This window comes from Psammomys obesus, unplaced genomic scaffold, assembly GCF_907164565.1.
Source record: "Psammomys obesus unplaced genomic scaffold, mPsaObe1.curated_primary_1811, whole genome shotgun sequence".
NCBI lineage: Eukaryota > Metazoa > Chordata > Mammalia > Rodentia > Muridae > Psammomys > Psammomys obesus.
In genome coordinates this window covers 4,418,415-4,439,795 of record NW_026596039.1, presented here as the reverse complement: position 1 = coordinate 4,439,795, position 21,381 = coordinate 4,418,415, and the positions used below count along the sequence as shown (strand labels likewise).

Sequence of the window (21,381 nt, the reverse complement as noted above, 5' to 3'; positions counted from 1 at the left end):
TGTGTGTGTGTGTGTGTGTGTGTGTGTGTGTGTGTGTGTGCGCTCCAGGCGGGATTTAATGGCGGAAACCTCACAAATTTCTTCAGCCTTCCGGGGTCAAGAACCCCTGAAATTGTAAATATTCAAGAAACCACAAATGTCAACGTTCCGGGACGCTGGGCATTTAAAGTTGATGGGAAGGAAATTGACCCGGCCAATGGCTGCACCTCCAGAGGTAAAAAGCTTTCCTCTTTTCTCTGATGGAGCTGGGGCTGGGATCTTTTAGATTGACAGGTGAGCTTTCCGGCTACGGGGCGGACTCATTCCCAATGCCTTACTCTTTTGACATCTCTCAGCTGCGTGATGGAGATCAAGGTAATTTTAGCACACACATTCATCACCCTGGGAGCAGCTCTGCATGTGGTACACTTCCGAAGCCCTTGCCTGTGCTGTGCGAGCGGCTACCAGTTTGGAATCTCTCCAGAGCGGAGCAGGGCCTTGAGTGATTTCTCAGCCAGATGGACAGAAGGGAGCCCTCCTGTCTCGAGTTATTTTTGTTGTTGTAGTGCCCCCCCCCTTTTAAGATTCTCTCTTCATCTTTACTCTTGTCCTGCCATCTGCACTCTGTAGCTCTACAGGAGTGGGTGAACTTGGACTGTTGCCAGGTCCCTGTAATGGTAAATTTGCAGCTCCTAGTATAAGGAGAAAGAAAAAGTGGCAGGGCTTTAGTGGTGTTTCTAATTCTCTTTGGGGAGTCAAGGCCGCTCCAGGTCCATCTGAAGGCACCTCCTCAGCGGGCTCTCACCACATTGGCCTCTGTAGTATGGTGTCTTTTTCTCAACTACCAAATCTCTTCAGATGTGCACAAGCCCTGGAGTTCTCACAGGAGTATCGACATGTATTGATTCCTGCCTCCTACGTATTCACAAGTATCCAGGAAACAGGATTTTGGATAATATCTCCACATGTAGTCATAGAGGCTACAGCAACAAGTGAAAAATTGTCCGTTTATCTGAGGTTCACCCAGCCACCCAGCCATCTCCATTACTCTCCCATCCATCCACCTCTCCAGCCACTTGCCTAGTGACCCATCCAACATCCGTCCCTCCAGCCGCCCATCTCCATCCACCCTTCTAGCCACTCATTCCCCTATCCCCATCCCCCAATCATGTGTTATTCTTCTTATCAATTCCTCTCTTCATATGCCTCCATCTGTCTATCCACTAACCCACCAAGCCACCTGTCCATTCAGTTTATCTTTCTGAAGAACAATGTAAGAGAAATCCACTGTATCCCAGCTGCTCTTCAGGCAGCAGAGATGTCAGCAGGTATCATAGTTGCCCGTGATAATACTATGGTAGAAATAGACACATGTAATAGCCATGTAATGGAGACATGGTGTAGCACATATAGTACACATGATACAGGGTGGTGTGGAAACATAGGAAGTGTTGGGCAAAGTGATGGCAGATCTGTAAGAACCTTTTGCATCATGATAAGGAGATCTCTCGTCCTTGGGTAGAGAGCATGGTCTATATATTTTGCTACCAGACCTATCTCTTAACTCAGCTTCAATGTTAATATAGAGGAAAGCCAGTTACATCTGGTCTGCAGTTCCCATGCCTTCTGCTTCTTCCCCCTGACTGCCTAACCTCTGACTTTGCCCTAAGGCAAGGTCACCTACCTGGGCATCTTTGCCTTGAGGGCTCTGTGAAGTCCTACCTGCTGGAATAGCAAGTAAGTGCTCTGAAGCAAAGTGGGTATTCAACTGTATGGAAAGGGTTCTAGGCCCAAAGTCCCCCATGATTTTTGTGATCATCTCCCTTGTGGGAGGATCAACACAGCGCTCCTTACCATAGGTGTGAGAGTCTGTCTCCTTGCCTCCTCATCTCTCACCCCTTTACAAGATCCTAAGATGTACCAGACTCTCTCCCCAACACTTCTTCCCTTCCGTCCAAGAGCTGATGAGTTCAATGGCTGGACTGAACATGAATTCTCAGTGGCGGCCTCTTACCTGTGTCCCGGGAGCGAACGCTGTGATGATGGCTGGCAGCAAGATGGAGATGGCCCGATGCCAGCTGTGTCCAATGTCCTCACTCTCACTGCATTCTTTCCCCTTCGAGTTATGTGTTTGGGTTTCAGATGCAGGACAAATTCAATCTCCACACAGTGTTCGTGCATTTTTCTGCGCCACTGGACGTCTATCAATCTAATGAGATCGGGGTTTGGCCTGGGTTAAGGCAAGGGGCCCGGTTCCATAGAGCTGGCTTATTAAAACATCATTTCACAAACAAAATTATCACAGAGCATCTACCTTTTAGTCCAAACCTCCTCCATTCGGAGACATTTTGCTCTCATTTATTGGAAGCCTGGAAACATAGAGACTGGAAATGATGCTTAGAAAATGTTCTTATAATATATGCAACCTTGAGCTAGTGCCAAAGTGCTGGGGGATTTAAGGCTTGTTTTAAGGGCTGACGCACACAGCCTACTGGGAATACGAATATGTCTATTGTGTCCTTTTAGGTGCAAATATCAACAGGTAGGAGGCATAATTGCTGATTGATACACATTCTTGTTGTACAAATATAGAAAGAACTGTTTCTAAAATACCCTTGTCTTCTGCTCGGGGTAAGCCGGTAAGCTTTTATAGCTTGCCAGATATTCAGGAGTCTTGGTGTGTGTGTGTGTGTGTGTGTGTGTTAGATAATTTATTTAGGGTAATGATTTAAAGATCAAATGTCCATCAAATAAATGGGAGTGAATACTTATTATGCACATGCCTTCAAGCCATTGTCCTCGATGACCTGGTCCTTCTCCTGACCTAGACTTGGTCAGAAAGTTCTCTTCAGAATTTAGAGAGGAATACCAGACTTGGGTAGGGCCTGGAGCTGCAGGAAGGGCAACTTGCAAGGGTTTAAGTTCAGCCCAAGTAGCATCTGTAGGATTTATGAACCTTTGAAAGTAGCACAGAGAGGTCAGTCTTTTCTAGAATATTCCCAGGAAGCTGGAATTTATGTCTGCCTCGTGATTTGTGATGTTGACCTTTTGGGGAACATGCTGCAAGACTATTGATTGAGTGAACAAATTAGCAAATAAGCAACTGATAGCTGTGTTCTGTTGCTATCAGCTGCATCTGTTTTTGGAATGCCCTTCCTCACATTCTTGAAAAGGAAATGGCTCCTGTGTGTGAGAGACTTTCCCACAGATGAAGGCAGTGTGTCTGTGCTTGAATGTGGGCTCGCTCACCAGCTGGGGAGGTGACAATGCCAGCAACTTACACTGGGTTCAGACCCACTCAGCTTGGAATCTTGACTAAGTTGCTGAGCAGTGTTGAATGAATTATTCAAACTCAACTGCCCTAAAGCCTCAGTTTCCCTGATTGTCAAATGAGGGTGACAGTGACTAATCCCTACCTGTTGTGGTAAATTAAAGGTATTGAGCTAATAATGTTTATTATTTTTAGCCCTAAAATTATGACGGTATTATTTAACCTGCCGTTACAATCAATAAGACACAGACACCTGTTAGATTTCATAATTGCCTTATTTACCTTGGGCTAGGCAGATATTCCACCTTCAGCAGCTCATATCTTCCAGCCCCATCCCATGCCACCACTTTAATCATTCCTATGTGGCCCATCTCCCATCCATAATTCCATAAATACTTGACTATCCTTTCTCAGGATCACCCCCTCCATCCACACCATTCTCGTAGTCCATCCTCCCAGCCCACGTGGTTCTTTTTCCATGCTAATCCATCAGGACGTCCTCCTCTCCTCTCTCTTCCCATCTGTCTCCTTCCCGTGAATCACCTCTCCCAAAGCCCGAAAACTTTGGCCACACCTACCTCATTCCGCCATGCCCAGATTTAGGCCTTTTAATCAGCCAGCTAGGAATAATTTTTTAGACAAGGTTAAACAGCAACACTTGGGATACATAACAGTTTGCTCATAAAGAGTAAGAATCTCAGGGGGCAAGCTATTAACAAGTACAAAGCATCCAGACTGTACTCAAATACCTACCTAAGTGGGTTCGTGACTGGGAAGAGAAGGCATGATCAAAGCAAAGTTTTTATCCCAGTATCTGACACAGAGGGGAAGTACTCAGTAAGTGTTGGCTCTGATGTCCTTATTCCCAGGACAGTTCCTTCGTCGAGGGGAGGTGTTTTGGGATGACCTGAACTGTACCATCAAGTGCCGCTGTCTGGATTTCAACAATGAGATCTACTGCCAGGAGGCCTCCTGCAGCCCCTATGAGGTGTGCGAACCCAAGGGCCGGTTCTTCTACTGCAGCCCAGTGGAGACCAGCACCTGTGTGGTGTTTGGGGAGCCGCATTACCACACCTTTGATGGCTTCCTCTTCCACTTCCAAGGCTCTTGTGCTTACCTGTTGGCCCGACAGTGTCTACAGACTTCCAGCCTCCCCTTCTTCAGCGTGGAAGCCAAGAATGAGCACCGAGGGGGCTCTGCTGTCTCGTGGGTGAAGGAGCTCTCTGTTGAGGTCAACGGCTACAAGATTCTCATTCCTAAAGGAAGCTATGGAAAAGTCAAGGTAAGACCCTCTCCAAACATTATGGGAAGATGAAGAGATCGGAGGAGCTTGAACCTCGGGCAAACCTTCCTCTGTCTACCATTTTGTTGTCTGTGTTTCTATAATTTCAAACAGTTAGATGTTTTTCCTGCCTGGAAGATGCTTCAATAAGCCAAAGTTTATTTGTGCAAAAGCCTCATAGTGAGACCATATTTTTTAAAAAAGGTATATTCACATTCCTACTCTCCTCACAGGTAGACACATGCTCACACTTGTACATATATTCACATGCATCCATGTATGTGTCTCTCAGAAGTCACAGTAACAAGCTTAGTTTCTCATAGCCTTGGTTTGCAGTAATTAAAGTCATATGGTCATGCCCAGGCTACACCGTGCAATCCCAGAGTGCCTAACCCTAGTACAGTATAGCCTTGGGGTCATCCTCAACCCACTTCAGCCTCCATGTTGTTTGCTCAAGAACTCTTGTTTTATTCACAGAAAAACTATCATATTGATTGATGTCCTCACAGGCATCGCCTGGACCGATTTTCGTGGTATCCTTACTGAGTCCTATCTGGGAATATCCCAGCAAAGTGTTACCCAAATGCCCCTCTGCAGAATCCTTCCCCTATACACACACACACACACACACACACACACACACACACACACACACTCCTGTGCGCACTGACAGAGAACACAAATCTCTGCTGTTCTGTTTAGCATATGTAAATGACTCTTGTTTCAGGGGCATTGACTGAAGAGGGAAAGCCAAAAGCTACTAGCAATTACTCAACTAGTGAAGCCCTCAATTTTCATGATGTTAATGAAGACCTTGTTGTAACCATGTATTTATTCAAGCAGTCATAACTTGGAGACCACAAGGTGTGATAGCTATATCCCATGCAATCCTTAACCCTGATGCATGGTCATTAAATAGATTATCAACCAGAACTAATGCAAAACGTGTTGTAGTTTTAATTGCTGTAGCATGTCCAACAAAAGGCAAAACCAGGGAACTAATTCCACTTCTTCCGGCTCTGCCGTTCTCAAGTCTGTGCAGTTCAACCGCTTTATAATTAGAGAAGTGAGCTATGGCCATGGTTGAAATGCCAATTCACTTGCTATTTGGTTAGTCTCTCTAGGGAGAGGTTCATATATCAGTGAAGGATTCTAGTACAGAAGTTTGGAGTTTTTCCATTGTAAATTTATATAGTGCCACGGAGCATCATCTTTATCCTTGTGGATAGATACATTTCCGGATAAATTTTTTTTCACTAGCTTTCCCAACTTGCCTGTGTTGTGGAAAAAAAAAAATGATATGTATGATAGCAGTAGTTGAAAAGAAAGTGTCATGCTTCGTCTCTACTTTACATTTTGATTAAAATTCTTTTTTTTTCTCACTCAGACTTTTTTCTCCTTTTTTCTTTTTTAATGAAAGAAAGGACACTGCCATCTCTTTCAGGCCCAACCGCTCTGCTAATTTTGCATGGCTCTGTTCCACCGTCCAGGCGTAGGGCATGGATTCCTCAATTTTCTGTAGCGACAGGGAGATGTGGATGTGAATATCAATGCTTCAGAAAGAAAAGGTTATGTGACTCCAACTGCAAGCTAACAACGGTGTCCTTTTCCTTTTGCCAAATGGTTTCCAGTGCCTCTGAATACACCTGCTACGCTAGGCAGGGTGGTGAGATAGATGCAGAGCCCTTACCCAGGGTGATGTGGGGACAGCCAAGGAGAGGCCCAGGAAACAGGAAGGAGCCCAGACTCCTGGGAAGCAGCTGACTTCCTAGCCATATTGTGCTTAGCCTGGAATGGCCAAAGTTGTGTCCTTGCAAACTATAGGTCCTCTTTCTTGAGCTGTGTCTCCAGTTCTTGAGTTAGCAGCAGCATTCTTTCAATGGGGTTTTCTCCATTGAATCCATTCTTAAATGATCAAATTTGATAACAACCTGGGTAACATATGCTAATGAAGCTAAAAGCAAGCCAGCCTAACTAAACACCCATGCCTCACAAGTGTTTCCCAGTGATTACAGGTTTTCTGGTTCTCCCTCACATCAACCGGAATGTTTTAGGGTACTTGAGGGAGATGGGCAGGCTATCTAGCCCATAGGGGTTGGAGATCTCTGACTCTGGAGTGGTACCTGCCCAGTACCTGTGCCATCACTGTCATCAAAGTGGACTGTAGCTTCTTTTTTTGTCTGTAAGTGGGAGAAGTTGTGCCCCTTAGATTGGGCACCTAGACTATAGACTGGACTGTCTCCACGCTTAGCTGATACAGGCAGCTGGAATCAGAAGTAAAAGATGGCTTTGGACCTCAGCAGGCTTCTGTCACCAGCTCCATCCTCAATTAAAGTAAGGAGATGATAAGAACAATAAATAGAACAGAGGGTTTTGCTCCAGCACAGAGCCTGGCACACAGTAGGCATTCAGCACATGCTAGTTCCATATTGTCATTTCCAAGACCTTCACTTTGTGATACCTTCTATCCCCTCACCCTGTCCCTGTATACACCCTGGGAGAGACCTGTTGACAAGAAAAAATGCCTAGAACACAAGGAGAAGGAAAAGCAAAGAGATCTGCCTGTTGCTAGGGAATTAAAGGTAGGAATGAACCAATAAATCTTGGGTCAAGGTTAGTGTTCTCTAGGAGGTCATGCTTTAAGCCTTAGGGGGGCATAAACATGGTGACTAAACTGTGGCAGGAGTAAAGAAAGTGCCATGTGCTCTCACGCCCGGGGCAAAGCTCTCCAAATGTAACTTGTGGGCAACTGTAGTGATGTCATTCTCAAATGGAATGAGAACAAAGACTGGGAACCCTGTGGGGCTCAGAGGTGCAGGGACTCCAGCAAAATCCAGAGACTGGTGGGCTTCTCCTGAGGCATAGGTGACTTTGTCTCTTTACTAGGAGCTGGAGCTTAGCTGAAAGGAAAGGAAGCACCCAGCAATCAATGTGCTTAGAATCTGAAATTATACCAAACTTGGAGAAGATTTACTTTTCCCCACCTCAGCATGGACAGGGTTCAGTACTCTGGCAAGCTGACCTCCCTTATGGAATGGCTTTCTGCACTCCTGTTGGCTTAACCCTACCTGAGATAGAGAAGCAAATGACCCAACTTCTTGGCTCTTTCATGTCTAACTGCAGGACAGTTTCTTTCTCAGACTGTTCAGGCTTCTACCATTGCTACAGTCTGAAGGTTTATGCCCTCCTCATTCGTACACTGATGTTCTATTTATACATTCTCATGTTAGAAGATGGAATGTGGGGGAAGTAATTAAGTGATGAGGTAAGAACCCTCATGAATATGGTTAGTGCCCTATAGAAGGCCATAAAAAGCTAATTTGCCTTTACTGTCATGCAAATGCACAACCTTGAACCAGAAAACTGGAATTTACAAGCACTGATCTGTTGGCACTCCTATCTTGGATTTTACAGCTTCTTGAATATTCTGTGGTTTGTAAATATTTCATTGTAACTCAAGTAAGACAGAACATTGGTACCAGGAGTGGGGTGCTGCTATGACAAATACCTAAAAAATAAACGTAGTGGCTTTGAAACTAAGTAATAAGCAGAAGACATCAGAGTTCTGAGGCACAGACTAGTAGTCAGAGCCTACATCACTGTGAGTAGACCATTAAGGGTAATTCTGTTGAGGGTCAGCTTTCAGTCTCAGAAAACACATACACATCAGCAAACCTTGAGAGCAGTATCATTTCCAACTCAGAATGTAATGACCATATGGAAGGGGCAAATCCTGTTCTTCTGTATGCCAGACACCAGTATGAGTCTAGGTCAGCCTGGAAAGTTGATGTGTGTTTAAAGTCAAGCGCACTGAGCACTCTGGCAGGACTAACCATTCCACCCAGCTCTTGAACACGAGCATCTTCAGAAGCTGAGCATGGTGTGAAGACAAACTCGACTCTCTGTTAGAAGCATTTCAAGCCACCTGTTCCTGTTCTCTAGATGTCCCCCAGTTCTTATTCAACCACAGGAGAGACTGTGAGGAAAAACTGAGTGGGCCGCACAGCTTGTCCCTCCCACTTTGAGTCTGGTTTTAGCTTTTACTCCTAGCTTCTCTTGGTCCCTGGCAGCAGCTGTCTATCTGGGTTCCTTGCTTCTCATCTTGACTTAGTTCAGCAAGTATTTCCTGCCAGCCCTGGTGGGGATGAGCTTCCTGAGATACAAATCTGCCTGTGTTATTTCTTTGTTTACAAATCTTCGGAGGACTCTCTCCCTACTGAGTTCAGCTCTTTTTGTGTTGTCTTGTTTTTTAACAAGGCTTAAAGGCCCTTCAAGGTCTGTTTTCAGTGTGGGAGCCAGAGGGGTTCTTTCAAAGTGGAAGTCAGATCCTGTGGATGCTTTGCTTTAAATACCTCTTGGCTCAACACTTTGCTAAAGCCAAAGCCCTGTCTTGTTCTGGCTCTTACCCTGCCTGATAGCAGTTACCACTGCCCTCTCTTGCTCAGCCACATAGAGACCCTGATATCTACAGCACCCAGAAACGCCCCCACCTTTTTGTTGATCCCTCTTTGTAGTGCCACAGTTCATGGCTTCTTCCTCTCTCAGAGGTCACCTTCCCATGGAGCTGTGCTGTCATCATTCACTTAACAGTTACAAGCCTTCTTTCTGAACAATGGGGTCTATAATACTCAGTCACACATCATTAGATGTTGTATGCCTTTGTTTTACCAGTGCATAGTCTGGTAAACTAGGTAAACTCTAGGTTCCACAAGGAAGGGAATCTTGACCAATTCGCTTGTTGATAACCCTCAGTTCATGGATCATTGCTTGACACCAGAGAAACCCCAGGGCTTGGCTTGTGTCTACAGCTTTATCCCTGGCTACTGGCTCTCTCTGCAGTCCTGACTATCCTATGACTGCCCTCATCACACCCAGTTACCTCTAATCTCCTGCCTTTATTCTTTTGTCCTGGAATTCTCTGCTCAACACCCACCCCAGGGTGCCTTTCTTTGGCAACTTGAGTTTATCTTTACCAACTCAAGTCAGATTTAACTGCCTCTGAAAACCTTGCATGAGTCCCTGAGGCGGGGCTAAGTGTTGACTCGGTTCTCCCATTGCATCCATTGATTCCTATTTAAAACTGACAACTATAAATATCTGTTTGTGTTTCCTCTTCTCCAGGAGGCTGAGAGCCCCTTGAAGAACAAGGGTGAATTACTTTTTTAACCCTATCCTTAGATCCTGGCATAGTGCTTGGGACTTAGCAAGTATTCAGATTGACTGGTTTTGAGTGACTGGATGATGTAGTTCAGAATTAAGGTAGTTACAGTCCAACACCTTTAGAGTAAGACCCAAGGGTGGATTCCAAGGTCAACAGCATACCAAAGTTGGTACAACCATGTGTCCTCTGGCAGGAGGGTCAGTGGGTACAAAGGGCAGAGAGGGGGTCATGGAAGACATGACTTAGTGGATCTTCAGAGAAATAAAAAGGGAAATTAAGGTGATCCAGTTCTCAGTCAAAAGCTTGAAATCAGCCTAGAGCCAGGCTAGAATGGTGCCAGCCAGTCCCCAGAGGCATGCACAATGGCACTAGAACTGTCAGAGTTATTGAGCACAAATGCCTAGTGCTGTCTGGCCCACAGCCCGCCATTACTTAAGTGTTTCCCCCGAACATTAGCCACAGTAAGAGGTAAGCCGATGGAAGCCTGGAAACATGGGGTGACCATTCTCTCCTAAACAGTTGCTCTGCTGTCCCTTGCCAACCTGTGCTGGAGCACCTGCATGGCCACCTGCTCACCTGCCTTTTACTGTTACTGTTGGCAGGTTAATGACCTAGTGACTTCTTTGCCCGTCACCTTAGAGTTGGGGGCGGTGAAAATCTACCAGAGTGGCATGTCTACTGCTGTGGAAACAGATTTTGGGCTCTTAGTGACGTTTGACGGCCAGCACTACGCCTCCATTTCCATCCCAGGCTCTTACATAAACTCCACCTGCGGGCTGTGTGGGAACTACAATAAAAACCCACTGGATGACTTCCTCCGCCCAGATGGAAGGCCTGCCATGTCGGTGCTGGACCTAGGAGAGAGCTGGCGTGTCTACCATGCCGACTGGAAGTGTGGCTCGGGCTGTGTGGACAATTGTACTCAGTGCGATGCTGCCACCGAAGCCCTCTACTTTGGTTCTGACTACTGCGGCTTCCTCAACAAGACGGACGGCCCCCTGTGGGAGTGTGGCACGGTCGTGGATGCCACAGCTTTTGTGCACAGCTGTGTGTACGACCTTTGCAGCGTGAGGGACAACGGCACACTCCTCTGCCAAGCCATTCAGGCCTACGCCTTGGTGTGCCAAGCCCTGGGCATCCCAATCGGAGACTGGAGAACCCAAACTGGGTGTGGTAAGCTGGCATGCCATCCTATGAAAGGTGTCTCTCATGCCAGGGCCAGGGATAGGATTTCAGGCCTCCTCCAGACCCATGGTCCAAGAGTGAGGATAGTGTTGAAATATCACGAATTATACAGAATGAACTGTGAAGAGATCTCTACCCCTCCCAATGTCAGAACCAGGAGACAAAATGCCATGGATGAACATAAGCCATCTAGAAACAGGAAACGAATAACAGAAAATACTTAAGTAGAGGAAACCACATGTTCGGGATGGCAGCCCTTAGATGACCCAGGCTGAGTTGATCCCACAGTTGGAGTAGCTGTGGAGGAAGTACAGATGCTGGCCCAGGGGACAGACCTGCCCAGGGGGGTAGCTTCCCTCCTGTGTGGAGACTTCTTTAGTTCCTTTGCTTTAGTTCCCCACCTCTGGAACCTTCATGGTTTGTGCCATTTGTTCTGCAGCATCACCTACCTCTGCTGTTCAGAGAAAGGACTGTGGACAGGGAATACAGACTATCAATGAGGAAGCCCTTTTCTAGCCAGGAGTGGTGAGGAGACGGCCTGAGTGGGTGGGAGAATCCAGGTTCCTCTGCGATCGGCTATTGGATGACATTTTCCCCACACTGTTTAGTTGTCTATTTCTTTCTACTCCATTATCCTCTTTAAACCTCCCTTTTTCTTCTTCTGTAGAAGCACAATAACAACTTGTCTCCTTTCTGGTCCTTGGTTCCCTTCTCACGAGTAAATAGACAGTTACTGCCTATGCCTTTGAGAGTCTGTGGAGGTGAGATTTAAAAGTTTATCTGAATTCCAAGGCCAGTGGGAGCTCCCCTCCACAAGAGTGGGCTGGATTCCCATAAATCATCATGTGTCAGATTCAAATCTCAGCTCTTTGGCCGCACTACCAGGAGACAGTGTATCTCTCTTGCCGTGTGACTGCCTGACCAGCCTCTATTATACCCAGACCAGCCATCTCATAATTCATATTCAAGTTGAATATGGCTTCTCTTTGAGCCTTATATAATCCAAGAGCATCCAAATTGCCCAACTACATTTTTATGAATAATGGTTGTATACTTTCCTAGTGGTTTTCCTCTTGTACCTTTCTCTCTTTCTCTCTCTCTCTCTCTGTCTCCCTCTGTCTCTCTCTGTGTGTGTGTTTTATTGGAATGAATTATATTTAATGGTTTACTAGGCTTACTCCTGCTAGATTCAACTAAACTCAAACATTTATGTAGATGTGAACACTCTGAAATAAAGAGAAGCAAGCTTCTAAGGCACAGAGGGCCATGGGAAGGCAGCTAGCTCCCAGCCAGCCTCCCAGAGGAACAGGCACACAATCTCTGCCGCTCTCTCAGCTTCTTTCTCATGTTTAATGTCCCAGGAATTCATTTCCACAGTCTGCCTCGGTCACACTCAGGTATTTTAAGTGCCTTCTTGTTTGAAATTTCATGTCTTCAAATTGCTCCTCTAACGGGTACAATTTTCATTTCTCCTGAAACTTTTATTTCCTTCTAAGAATGGGCCATGCTCTTTAAAATCAAGGAATTTCCTATGCCCTTGGTGGAGGATTTGAAAACATGTTCATGACTGTGGATCGCCAAGTAATAACTCTCAGTTGAGGAGCAGGGCTAATCTAGTAAAGACAAGACAACCTGGAAGTGAATTTCAGTGAGTTCAAGTTCAGATAAACGCTCCCAGCCCCAACGTCTAGAGAAAGCAATGGTGTCAGTACTTACGGTGCCCCCTCCAGTCTCTTCTCCAGTAAGTGGCCACGTGACCTTCACGCTGGGGCCCGAATGATACGGGAGGAGCACTTTTATTTTCCCCCAGCCCCTGTGCTGGCTGGATTCGAATCTACTCACCCGTGACTGAGCTGTCTTCCTTTCTCCGCACCAGCGTCCACCGTGCGGTGCCCAAGCTTCAGCCATTACTCTGTATGCACCAGTAGTTGCCCTGACACCTGCTCGGACCTGACGGCCTCTCAGAACTGTGCCACACCGTGCACGGAAGGTTGTGAGTGCAACGAGGGCTTCGTCCTGAGCACCAGCCAGTGCGTCCCACTGCACAAGTGCGGCTGTGACTTCGACGGCCACTACTACAGCATGGGAGAGTTCTTCTGGGCCACGGCCAACTGCACGGTGCAGTGCTTATGCGAAGAGGGAGGGGACGTCTACTGCTTCAATAAGACCTGCCGCAGCGGCGAGGTGTGTGCTGTGGAGGACGGCTACCAGGGCTGCTTCCCCAAGCGGGAGACGGTGTGCCTGCTCAGCCAGAACCAGGTGCTGCACACCTTTGATGGGGCCGCCTACGCATTCCCCTCCGAGTTCTCGTACACGCTGCTCAAGACCTGCCCCGAGCGTCCTGAGTACTTGGAAATTGACATCAACAAGAAGAAGCCTGATGCAGGGCCTGCTTGGCTCCGGGGTCTTCGGATCCTCGTGGCTGAACAAGAGGTCAAGATAGGAGGAGTTGGGGCTTTGGAAGTCAAGGTAAGATTTCCTTGCTTCCTTCGAGGGTCTTCGGATGGAGTGACGGAACTTGCCCTTTTCATCTGGCTTGGCTTTCTTCCTCTGGCTATGAGGAGTTGATTCTAAAAAAAAAAAAAAAAAAAAAAAAAGGACATGGATCTCAAACGGTGGCTTTTTTTTTCTTTAATGATTGACCCAAAATGAGACTCTAGGAGGAGGAGAAATGGAGCCGAGGTTGCAATTTTCTGAATTAGATAGAGTGAAACTCACTCTTTGTAAGAGCAAGTTCTCATAAATGGCTACGTGCCAAGCACTATCCGGAACCTTTCTCAAGAAGTGGGCTGTAGCATCACCTTTATGATGTAGCTGTGAAAGCCAAGGCACAGAAAGGTTAAGACACTTCCTGCAAGGACACACAGCTTCAAAGGGAGATGTAAGGGCAAGTAGAAGGGCTACTGTCATTTATGTTGTTCATGCTGTAATCAGGAAGTTCATGGCACAGTGTAGGGTACCTGCCATGCTGCCTTCTATCCCTCTGACACGGGCTAATTTACCCATGATCAGGCATTCAGGCTCATTCATTCCGGAAGGAATCTTGAGGGTCGCTTAGAGCAACGTTTGATTCCATAGAAGGTGCCGAGGGGCTAAATGAAGGTCCCACAGCTGACTTGGCAGAGATGAGGCGGTGTCAGGAAAGGATTCTCCCTTCTGTCTGTCTAATGTGAATCGAGTGTCATTTGGAAAACACCATCATTCAACCCACAGAAAGAAAAGTCTGTGTTCTTGGCCTGTTAGTAAATTGACAGAGATTAATCTAGTAAAGGAATAGCGGAGAGAGAGAGAGGTAGATGGACACTGGACATTAGCTCTCCTCAAGGTTCCCCGAGGGCCTGGGACACAGGCAAATTAAAGTTTGATGGCAGAAGGAGGAGCCAGGAAGGTGTGGAGGAAGGACTCTGTCTGGGAAATGGTGCCTGAAGGGAGATTGGCAGGAGGAGGAGCACAGCCCCTCAAGACAGCTCACTCAGTGTGTTTGTGTGGGACTAGCCGGGACACACTAAAATAATGTGAAAACGGGGCTTTCAAAAGAAAGAAACAAGCTTGTAAATAAACAGTTGGTGCCTGTGTGCAGTTTCTGTACGCCATCAGCTCCTTGATATTTTCAAGGAGCTGGCCCTGGCACAGAGCCAGCCTTTTCCCAGCCTCAGAAGCACTGGGTCCTCCGTAGGTCTGTGCCACTGATGCCAGTGCTTTTGATTTTCCAGCTAAATGGTCAAGATGTGGAATTACCCTTTTTCCATCCTTCGGGGAGGCTGGAGATACATCGAAACAAAAACAGCACGACTGTGGAGTCCAAGGGCGTGGTGACAGTCCAGTACTCTGACGTGGGCCTGTTGTACATCCGGCTGTCCACCGTGTACTTCAACTGTACCGGGGGCCTGTGTGGCTTCTTCAACGCCAATGCCAGTGACGAGTTCTGCCTTCCCAATGGCAAATGCACCGACAACCTGGCAGTGTTCTTGGAAAGCTGGACCACATTTGAGGAAATCTGTAATGGCGAGTGTGGGGACCTGCTCAAGGCCTGCAACAATGACTCTGAGCTGCTCAAGTTCTACCGGGGCCGCTCCCGGTGCGGTATCATCAACGACCCCTCCAATAGCTCCTTCCTGGAGTGCCACGGCGTCGTCAACGTCACTGCCTACTACCGCACCTGCCTCTTCCGCCTGTGCCAGAGCGGAGGCAACGAGTCGGAGCTGTGTGATTCCGTGGCCCGTTATGCCAGTGCTTGCAAGAATGCGGATGTGGAGGTGGGCCCCTGGAGGACCTATGATTTCTGCCGTAAGTTAGGGCTGCACCACGGGGAGGCTAGGGCTGGAGAATGAATGCTCTACCATGGTTTTCTAGTCAGGACCTCTTCTTCGCGGGGCTGAGCTCAACGGGAGTCTGAAGACTTGTCTTTGGTCCCATTACCCCAAACTAGACTGTTTCTCATCTTGATTTTCATCTCATTGTGTAAGTGTGTATGTGTGTGTGTGTGTATACACTGGGAACCAGAACCAGACTCGGGTCCTCTGCAAGAGCAATGCAGGTTTTTAATTGGTGAGCCATCTCTCCAGCCCCTCCAGCCTTATCTTTTGAGACAGTGTCTCTTACTGAATCTAAAGCTCACTGACTGGCTAGACTCATTGAGCAGAGAGCTCTAGGCATCCATCTGTTTCCCAGTGCTGGGGTTATAGGCACTCGGCCTTTCGTATGGATGCTGGGATCTGAACTGAGGCCTTTACATCTGTGTGGCAGGTACTTTATCAACTGAGCCACCTTCCAAGTCCCTTCTTTTCATTTCTAAACATACAACATCTTTTCATGGTAGAGAAGCTAGCCATCCCATTGACTGGTGGTTTTATCTACAGAAAGCACAAACACCAGGTTGAAGGATCAGAAACCTTTGTGATGGTTTTGTGGGTACTTTCCATGGGTGAAGAAGAGTCCCATTCATTTTGACAGGGCCCAATCAGCCGGTAGCTTTCCAGGGTGTTGGAGATTAGCGTCTCTCCTGGGGCAAGCCTGAGAACAGCTATTAAGACAGTCCCGTGTACCTGGCTCTTCATTTTGTCCCCAGAGTGTGTGATCCCTCTCAGCAGGGCAGTGGTGATATAAGTAGTCATTAGACCAACTCCTGAGCAGACAAGATACCCAACACCCAGCTTATCAGAAGCAGCAGAAGGGGAAAGGAGGGGCAGAGAGGGTGGAACCATGAAGGAGAGGGAGGGAGGCCTGACCGGGACTTCTAAACATCGCTCTATCCCACTAAAAACTTGCTTTGAACCAAAACCTAAACCACAAAGATTCCAACTTCTGGGTCTGTGTATCTCTCTGCCACAATCCACCCTTAGTTTGATCTTCTTTTTTTTTTTTTTCCATTGCTGAGGACCGAACCCAGGGCCTTGTGCTTGCTAGGCAAGCGCTCTACCACTGAGCTAAATCCCCAACCCCTAGTTTGATCTTTTTTAAAAAAAAAAAAAAAAAGAAAAGAAAAAAGAAAAAAGATTTTAAAACAGTTTCAAAGTTATATAGAAATTGTGAGCATTCCTCTGTAGTTATTACCCAGGTTAAACTTGTTATACCTAGTTTATCCCTTTTGCTTCCTCTCCCTACATCCACTTCCCCATCTGAGAGTACTTTGCATGACCCTTTCATCATCCTTCTGTGACTGTGACAAAGTACCTAATGGTGACCAGCTTACAAAGAAAAAAGCATTATTTTTGGCCCAGGTTTTGGCTCAAGGGTTGCTTACCCCTATGGCTCCTGGGCCTGTGGGTAAGAGCACAGCATGGTGGGCTGCAGGCGGGGAAGAAAACCTGTTCATTATGTGAATAGGAGGGGAGGAGGGACTAAGATTCCACTATCTATTTCGAGGCACACCCCTAATTCCCCAAAGATGTGTTGGAGACCAAACCTTTAACCTTTGGGGAACATTTGAGATGCCAACCAGTTGCCCCTCTTCACTAGCTGCAGTAGCTATTTCCTGAGACTAAGGACTTTTGCTTATGTAACATAGTGCAGTTAAATACTTTAGGAAATTTAATGTAGATAGAGCTAACCTCCACAATCCAATTTTGTCATCTGACTCAGTAGTACCTTTTATGCTTGTTCCCTCTGCACAGATCTACTCTAGGTTCAGATGTTAATGCATGTTTCTTTAGTGCCCTCTGATTGATTGGAACAGTCCCTTAGTGTTCTTTGCCCTTTAAAATAGAATGGCTCCTTATGTAGACTCGGTGTCTGTCCCTCATGGTGAGCCTCAGGTGTGCACCCCACTCAACTTCCTGCACAAGCTCTACATGCAGACTAAGGCTCTGTCAAGCCTGCCCCCTTGTGGATGAGGAGCAAGCTGATGTCGAGGTGTGGGTGGAACGTCCCCTCTGTAGATGCCCTGGGTGTTTTTCTCTTACAACCAAAAAAAGCAAATGTAGGGAGTTTTTTTGACATGCACCCATGCTGCTGTCCATCAGAATCTCTGTCCCGGTTCAGCACCTAAGGTCAAGTCTGGTTTGTGTTGTCTTTTGCACTGTGATTACTGATTCACAGCTTTCAGGTCCAACCCTGTCTTCCCTGTGTTACCTGGCAGGATCACCATCCTATTGTAGGCAAGAACCACCCCATCTCTCCCACCCGCCCCTCAGTTCATTCAGCTATCCACTCATACCTCTTGTCTGCCTCACCTCACCTCTTCAATATAGACATGGATTTTAATTTTTTAAATCCTTATATTTCATATTTAAAAGGCATTTCTGGTGTTAAAATTGTTCCATGTTTGGCCCATGGGAACCTTTAAACTGAGTTACATCCTTTCTTACTTTCTGATCAAATAGGAGGCTCACATTTATCTCTGAATTCTCTCCTTCCTGGGTGGCATTCAGCCCTTACATCAAGAAGCTCTACTCCCTTCTGGTGAGGGGTATTAGAGAGACCAACATGGAGGAGCCAGTTACCCAGTGCTCTTGGGGATATCTTTGTTTTGCTATAGACTCTTTTGGCAGTTAAACAACAACAACAACAACAACAACAACACACACACACACACACACACACACACACATACACACACACACACCTTTAAACCTCTGATTTATGAACTTCCGAAATCCGATGAGTATGTAGCTAGCCTGGTGGCTGTCAACTTAAGAGAGGGTAGCTATGTTCCTGAGGAGCCTCAGCTTCCTTCAGAAGAACTAGCAGCAGATGCCATGAGTCCAGAAGCTGAACTCTTCACAAAGTCACCTTCAGCGGGAGAGCTACTCTGTTCCTATTGACTGTCCTACTAGTGGGATCTTGAAATACTTCCCCAAAGCCTCTTCCCTGTGATCTGCTCTCCCCCACCTCCTTTTCTGGCCTCTCTAACAGAGCTTCTGACCCAGCTCTCACACCCAGCTTTCTGGTTGAATTTCACACGTAGTGTGGAGTTGCCAAATTCCCTCGTCCCAGATCTTCTTCTGCCAGGTCATCCTTTTAGACAACTGGCCTCTGCCTGGCAGGGAATGCTTATGGGTTGTTTTGTGCTATGCAGGGCATATTTTGGTGGCACTCAGCCTAGCCTGGCCTGGAACACTTCCCCATCTTCCTGGATGTGAGGACTCCTGAGAAAGACACTCCACCAAGCCTCATTCAGACTAGCGGAGTAGAGGCAGCTCGTGAAAATGCCATTTAAAAGGGGGTTCCGGCAGAGGTGTCCACATGGAGCATGGCTACATTGGGAAGAGGCCAGGCTTATACCAGGCCCACCCTCTGGGTTGTCTGTTCCTTTCGCTCTGTTGAGATTAACCAAAGTGTGCACACGTGATCAGTCAGCTGTCGGAGTAGCAAGGGCATATTATGACCAGGTCCTAAAAAATGGAGGAAGCTACAGCTACGAACAAGAAGCAGCTTGTCTGAGCTTGGAAAGAGACAATCACGCTGTGTTTGGACATTTTTAACTAGCCCTCTTGTTGGCAGAGCCGGCTCCCTAATTAAGTAATTTCCCAGAATGATTTTAGGAGCAGGGGAAAGTTTTATTGCTCCACGTCTCTATGTTCCAGACTTTCAGACAAATCCAGACAACACAGTAAGTCATAAGCAACAGCCATTTAAATAAGTCATGTTATTTGCTTTCCCCATAAACCTGCAGTCAGTGCTATAGCATTCATAATTTAGAGACAAGTGTGAAAATCTCTCTATCCAGACATATATAATCAGTGTTGAACCAGCCTTCAACTCCAAAGCAGTATGGTATTGTGGTCAACAGAAAGGGAGAGAGTCCTTTAGCCTAGAGGGAAAAAAAAGATTGGCTTTCAGTCCACAGCACAGAACGATCGAGTTGGTCCTCGTGGGCAGAGCTATTATGTTCATGCAATTTATTTCTCTGTAGTGTCCTTCACGTCCTTGGATTGTAAGGCACTGCAAAGGAAGGATGGATAGCTGAGAGGCAAAGAAAGTTCTTTGAGTAGGATCTTGTTTTCCTAGAGGAGGAGGAGGCGGGAGGGGGGAACCTTTGCAGATCTTTAGAACCCACAGACTTGTAGGCAGAATTCTTCTGTGCTCTTGGATTCTGTCTCTGCTCCTGTCACATTGTCATCAGCCCAGGCATGGGGTGAAGTGGGTTGCTTACACACAACCTCACAGAGAGCCGCACATACTCTTCTATGACAGAGACGTGATCCAACAAGGAAGGCTTCTGGTGCAAAGTGTGGTTTGGATAGAAGTGTGAAAGAATCACAAGACGTGGCTTTGTAGGGGGATATCTAGGCAGAGGAAAGTGTGAGGAGAGGCAGGGGATCGCTACATACAGAGCAATGTAAGGAGGTGAAGGAGGCCACAGGGTGCCAGATGCAGAGAAATAAGACAAAGAGAAAGACATTGGACCAGTGCAATCTGTTCAAAATAAAGATGGCCCAAAGAGGTGATGGGGGCATGCATTTATTAACATTCTGCCGTGCACTCAGCATATTAAATTATTGATCCTCCAAACAATCCTACCAGATAAATATGGCTGTTGTCAACGACGACGATGACAACAACAACAACGGAGAAACTGAAGTTCAGAGATATTCACAAGCCAGAACTGAGAGAGCGTCATCCTCAGGTTTCTATGACCACAAAGGAAGGGTTTTTGTAGCACATCACACACATCTTTTGTAGTACACACAAGGCATCTGTTTGAGCCCTGCCTCGTTATTAGGTAGATAAGTAGCATCATTGGTCTCCCATATCGTCACCTATAGAATACTGATAAAATGACTTGTCTAAATTCCGGTGGTTGAGATGAGACACACAAAAGGGCCTAAGAGGGAGCCCACATGTAGCAGGTGCTCGGTACTGGTTCATAGAAAATGAATCTTCTGCACAAAAGATCAAGTACACAACGGAGCCTGTAAGTGGTCCCTGACCCTCGGTCATGCCAGTGAGGATGACAGTACCCAATCATATGGCTTCATTGAGCTTGTTGTCCTATATAAATGTGAACCCACATGTTACCGCACACACATATGCAGTCACACAGACATGCACGTGTGTGCGCCCCACCCCCACTTCTGCCTCTGCCCTCTGTTCACTTCTCAAACTTGTCTCCTCTTTGACCACCCTCAGCTCTAGAGTGCCCGGAGAACAGCCATTTTGAGGAATGCATGACGTGTACCGAGACCTGTGAGACCCTGACTCTGGGCCCCATCTGTGTGGATAGCTGCTCTGAGGGATGCCAATGTGATGAAGGCTACGCCCTGCTGGGCAGCCAGTGTGTGACTCGGAGCGAGTGTGGTTGCAACTTTGAGGGACATCAACTTGCCACCAATGAGACCTTCTGGGTAGATCAGGACTGCCAGATCTTCTGCTACTGCAATGGCACAGACAACAGTGTCCACTGTGAGACCATTCCCTGCCAGGATGATGAATACTGCATGGAAGAGAGTGGCTTATACTACTGCCAGCCCCGTACCGATGCGTCCTGTATCATCTCCGGCTATGGCCACTACCTCACCTTTGATGGCTACCCCTTTGACTTCCAGACCAGTTGCCCTCTTATCCTCTGCACCACGGGAAGCAGGTCAATCTCAAACTCTTTTCCCAAGTTCATTGTAACAGCCAAGAACGAGGACCGGGACCCATCTCTAGCCTTGTGGGTGAAGCAGGTGGATGTGACCGTGTTTGGCTTCAACATTGTGATTCACCGGGCTTACAAGCACACTGTGCTGGTGAGTAGTCAAAGGCCAACCTCCAGAATGGATTCAGCACCTATGGAGGCAGCGCTCCAGGCCAGCTGGGTGCTGCTGAGCCATGGTGGTACAGAATCCAAAGGCAATCATAGCCGGTGATTAGAGAGAGGCCTTGGGGGGATTTCTGTTGCTTTTTCTTACCGATCAAAAAGCAGCTTTGGAGAGGAAAGAATTGCCCAAGTCATGGGCACCAAAGTGAGAGAGTAGAGGCAGCATGAACAGTCCACCTTAGATCGTAGCAGGTTGCATCATCCAGAGGAAAGATCTAATGTGGGCTATGCTGTGCGACATTGGGCAGTCCAGTGGTCTG

General features: G+C 47.0%; 1 protein-coding gene across 1 annotated transcript in view; it reads left to right on the top strand.

Annotated features, from left to right (window-relative positions):
• Positions 1–21,381, top strand: part of Tecta (tectorin alpha) — a 69,864-nt gene that overhangs the window by 10,103 nt on the left and 38,380 nt on the right. Inside the window, exons 5-10 of the mRNA XM_055622125.1 lie at positions 49–214; positions 4,120–4,532; positions 10,296–10,866; positions 12,755–13,347; positions 14,592–15,165; positions 20,449–21,050. Of these exons, the coding sequence (XP_055478100.1) occupies positions 49–214; positions 4,120–4,532; positions 10,296–10,866; positions 12,755–13,347; positions 14,592–15,165; positions 20,449–21,050 (2,919 nt within the window). The remainder of the gene's footprint in view (positions 1–48; positions 215–4,119; positions 4,533–10,295; positions 10,867–12,754; positions 13,348–14,591; positions 15,166–20,448; positions 21,051–21,381) is intronic.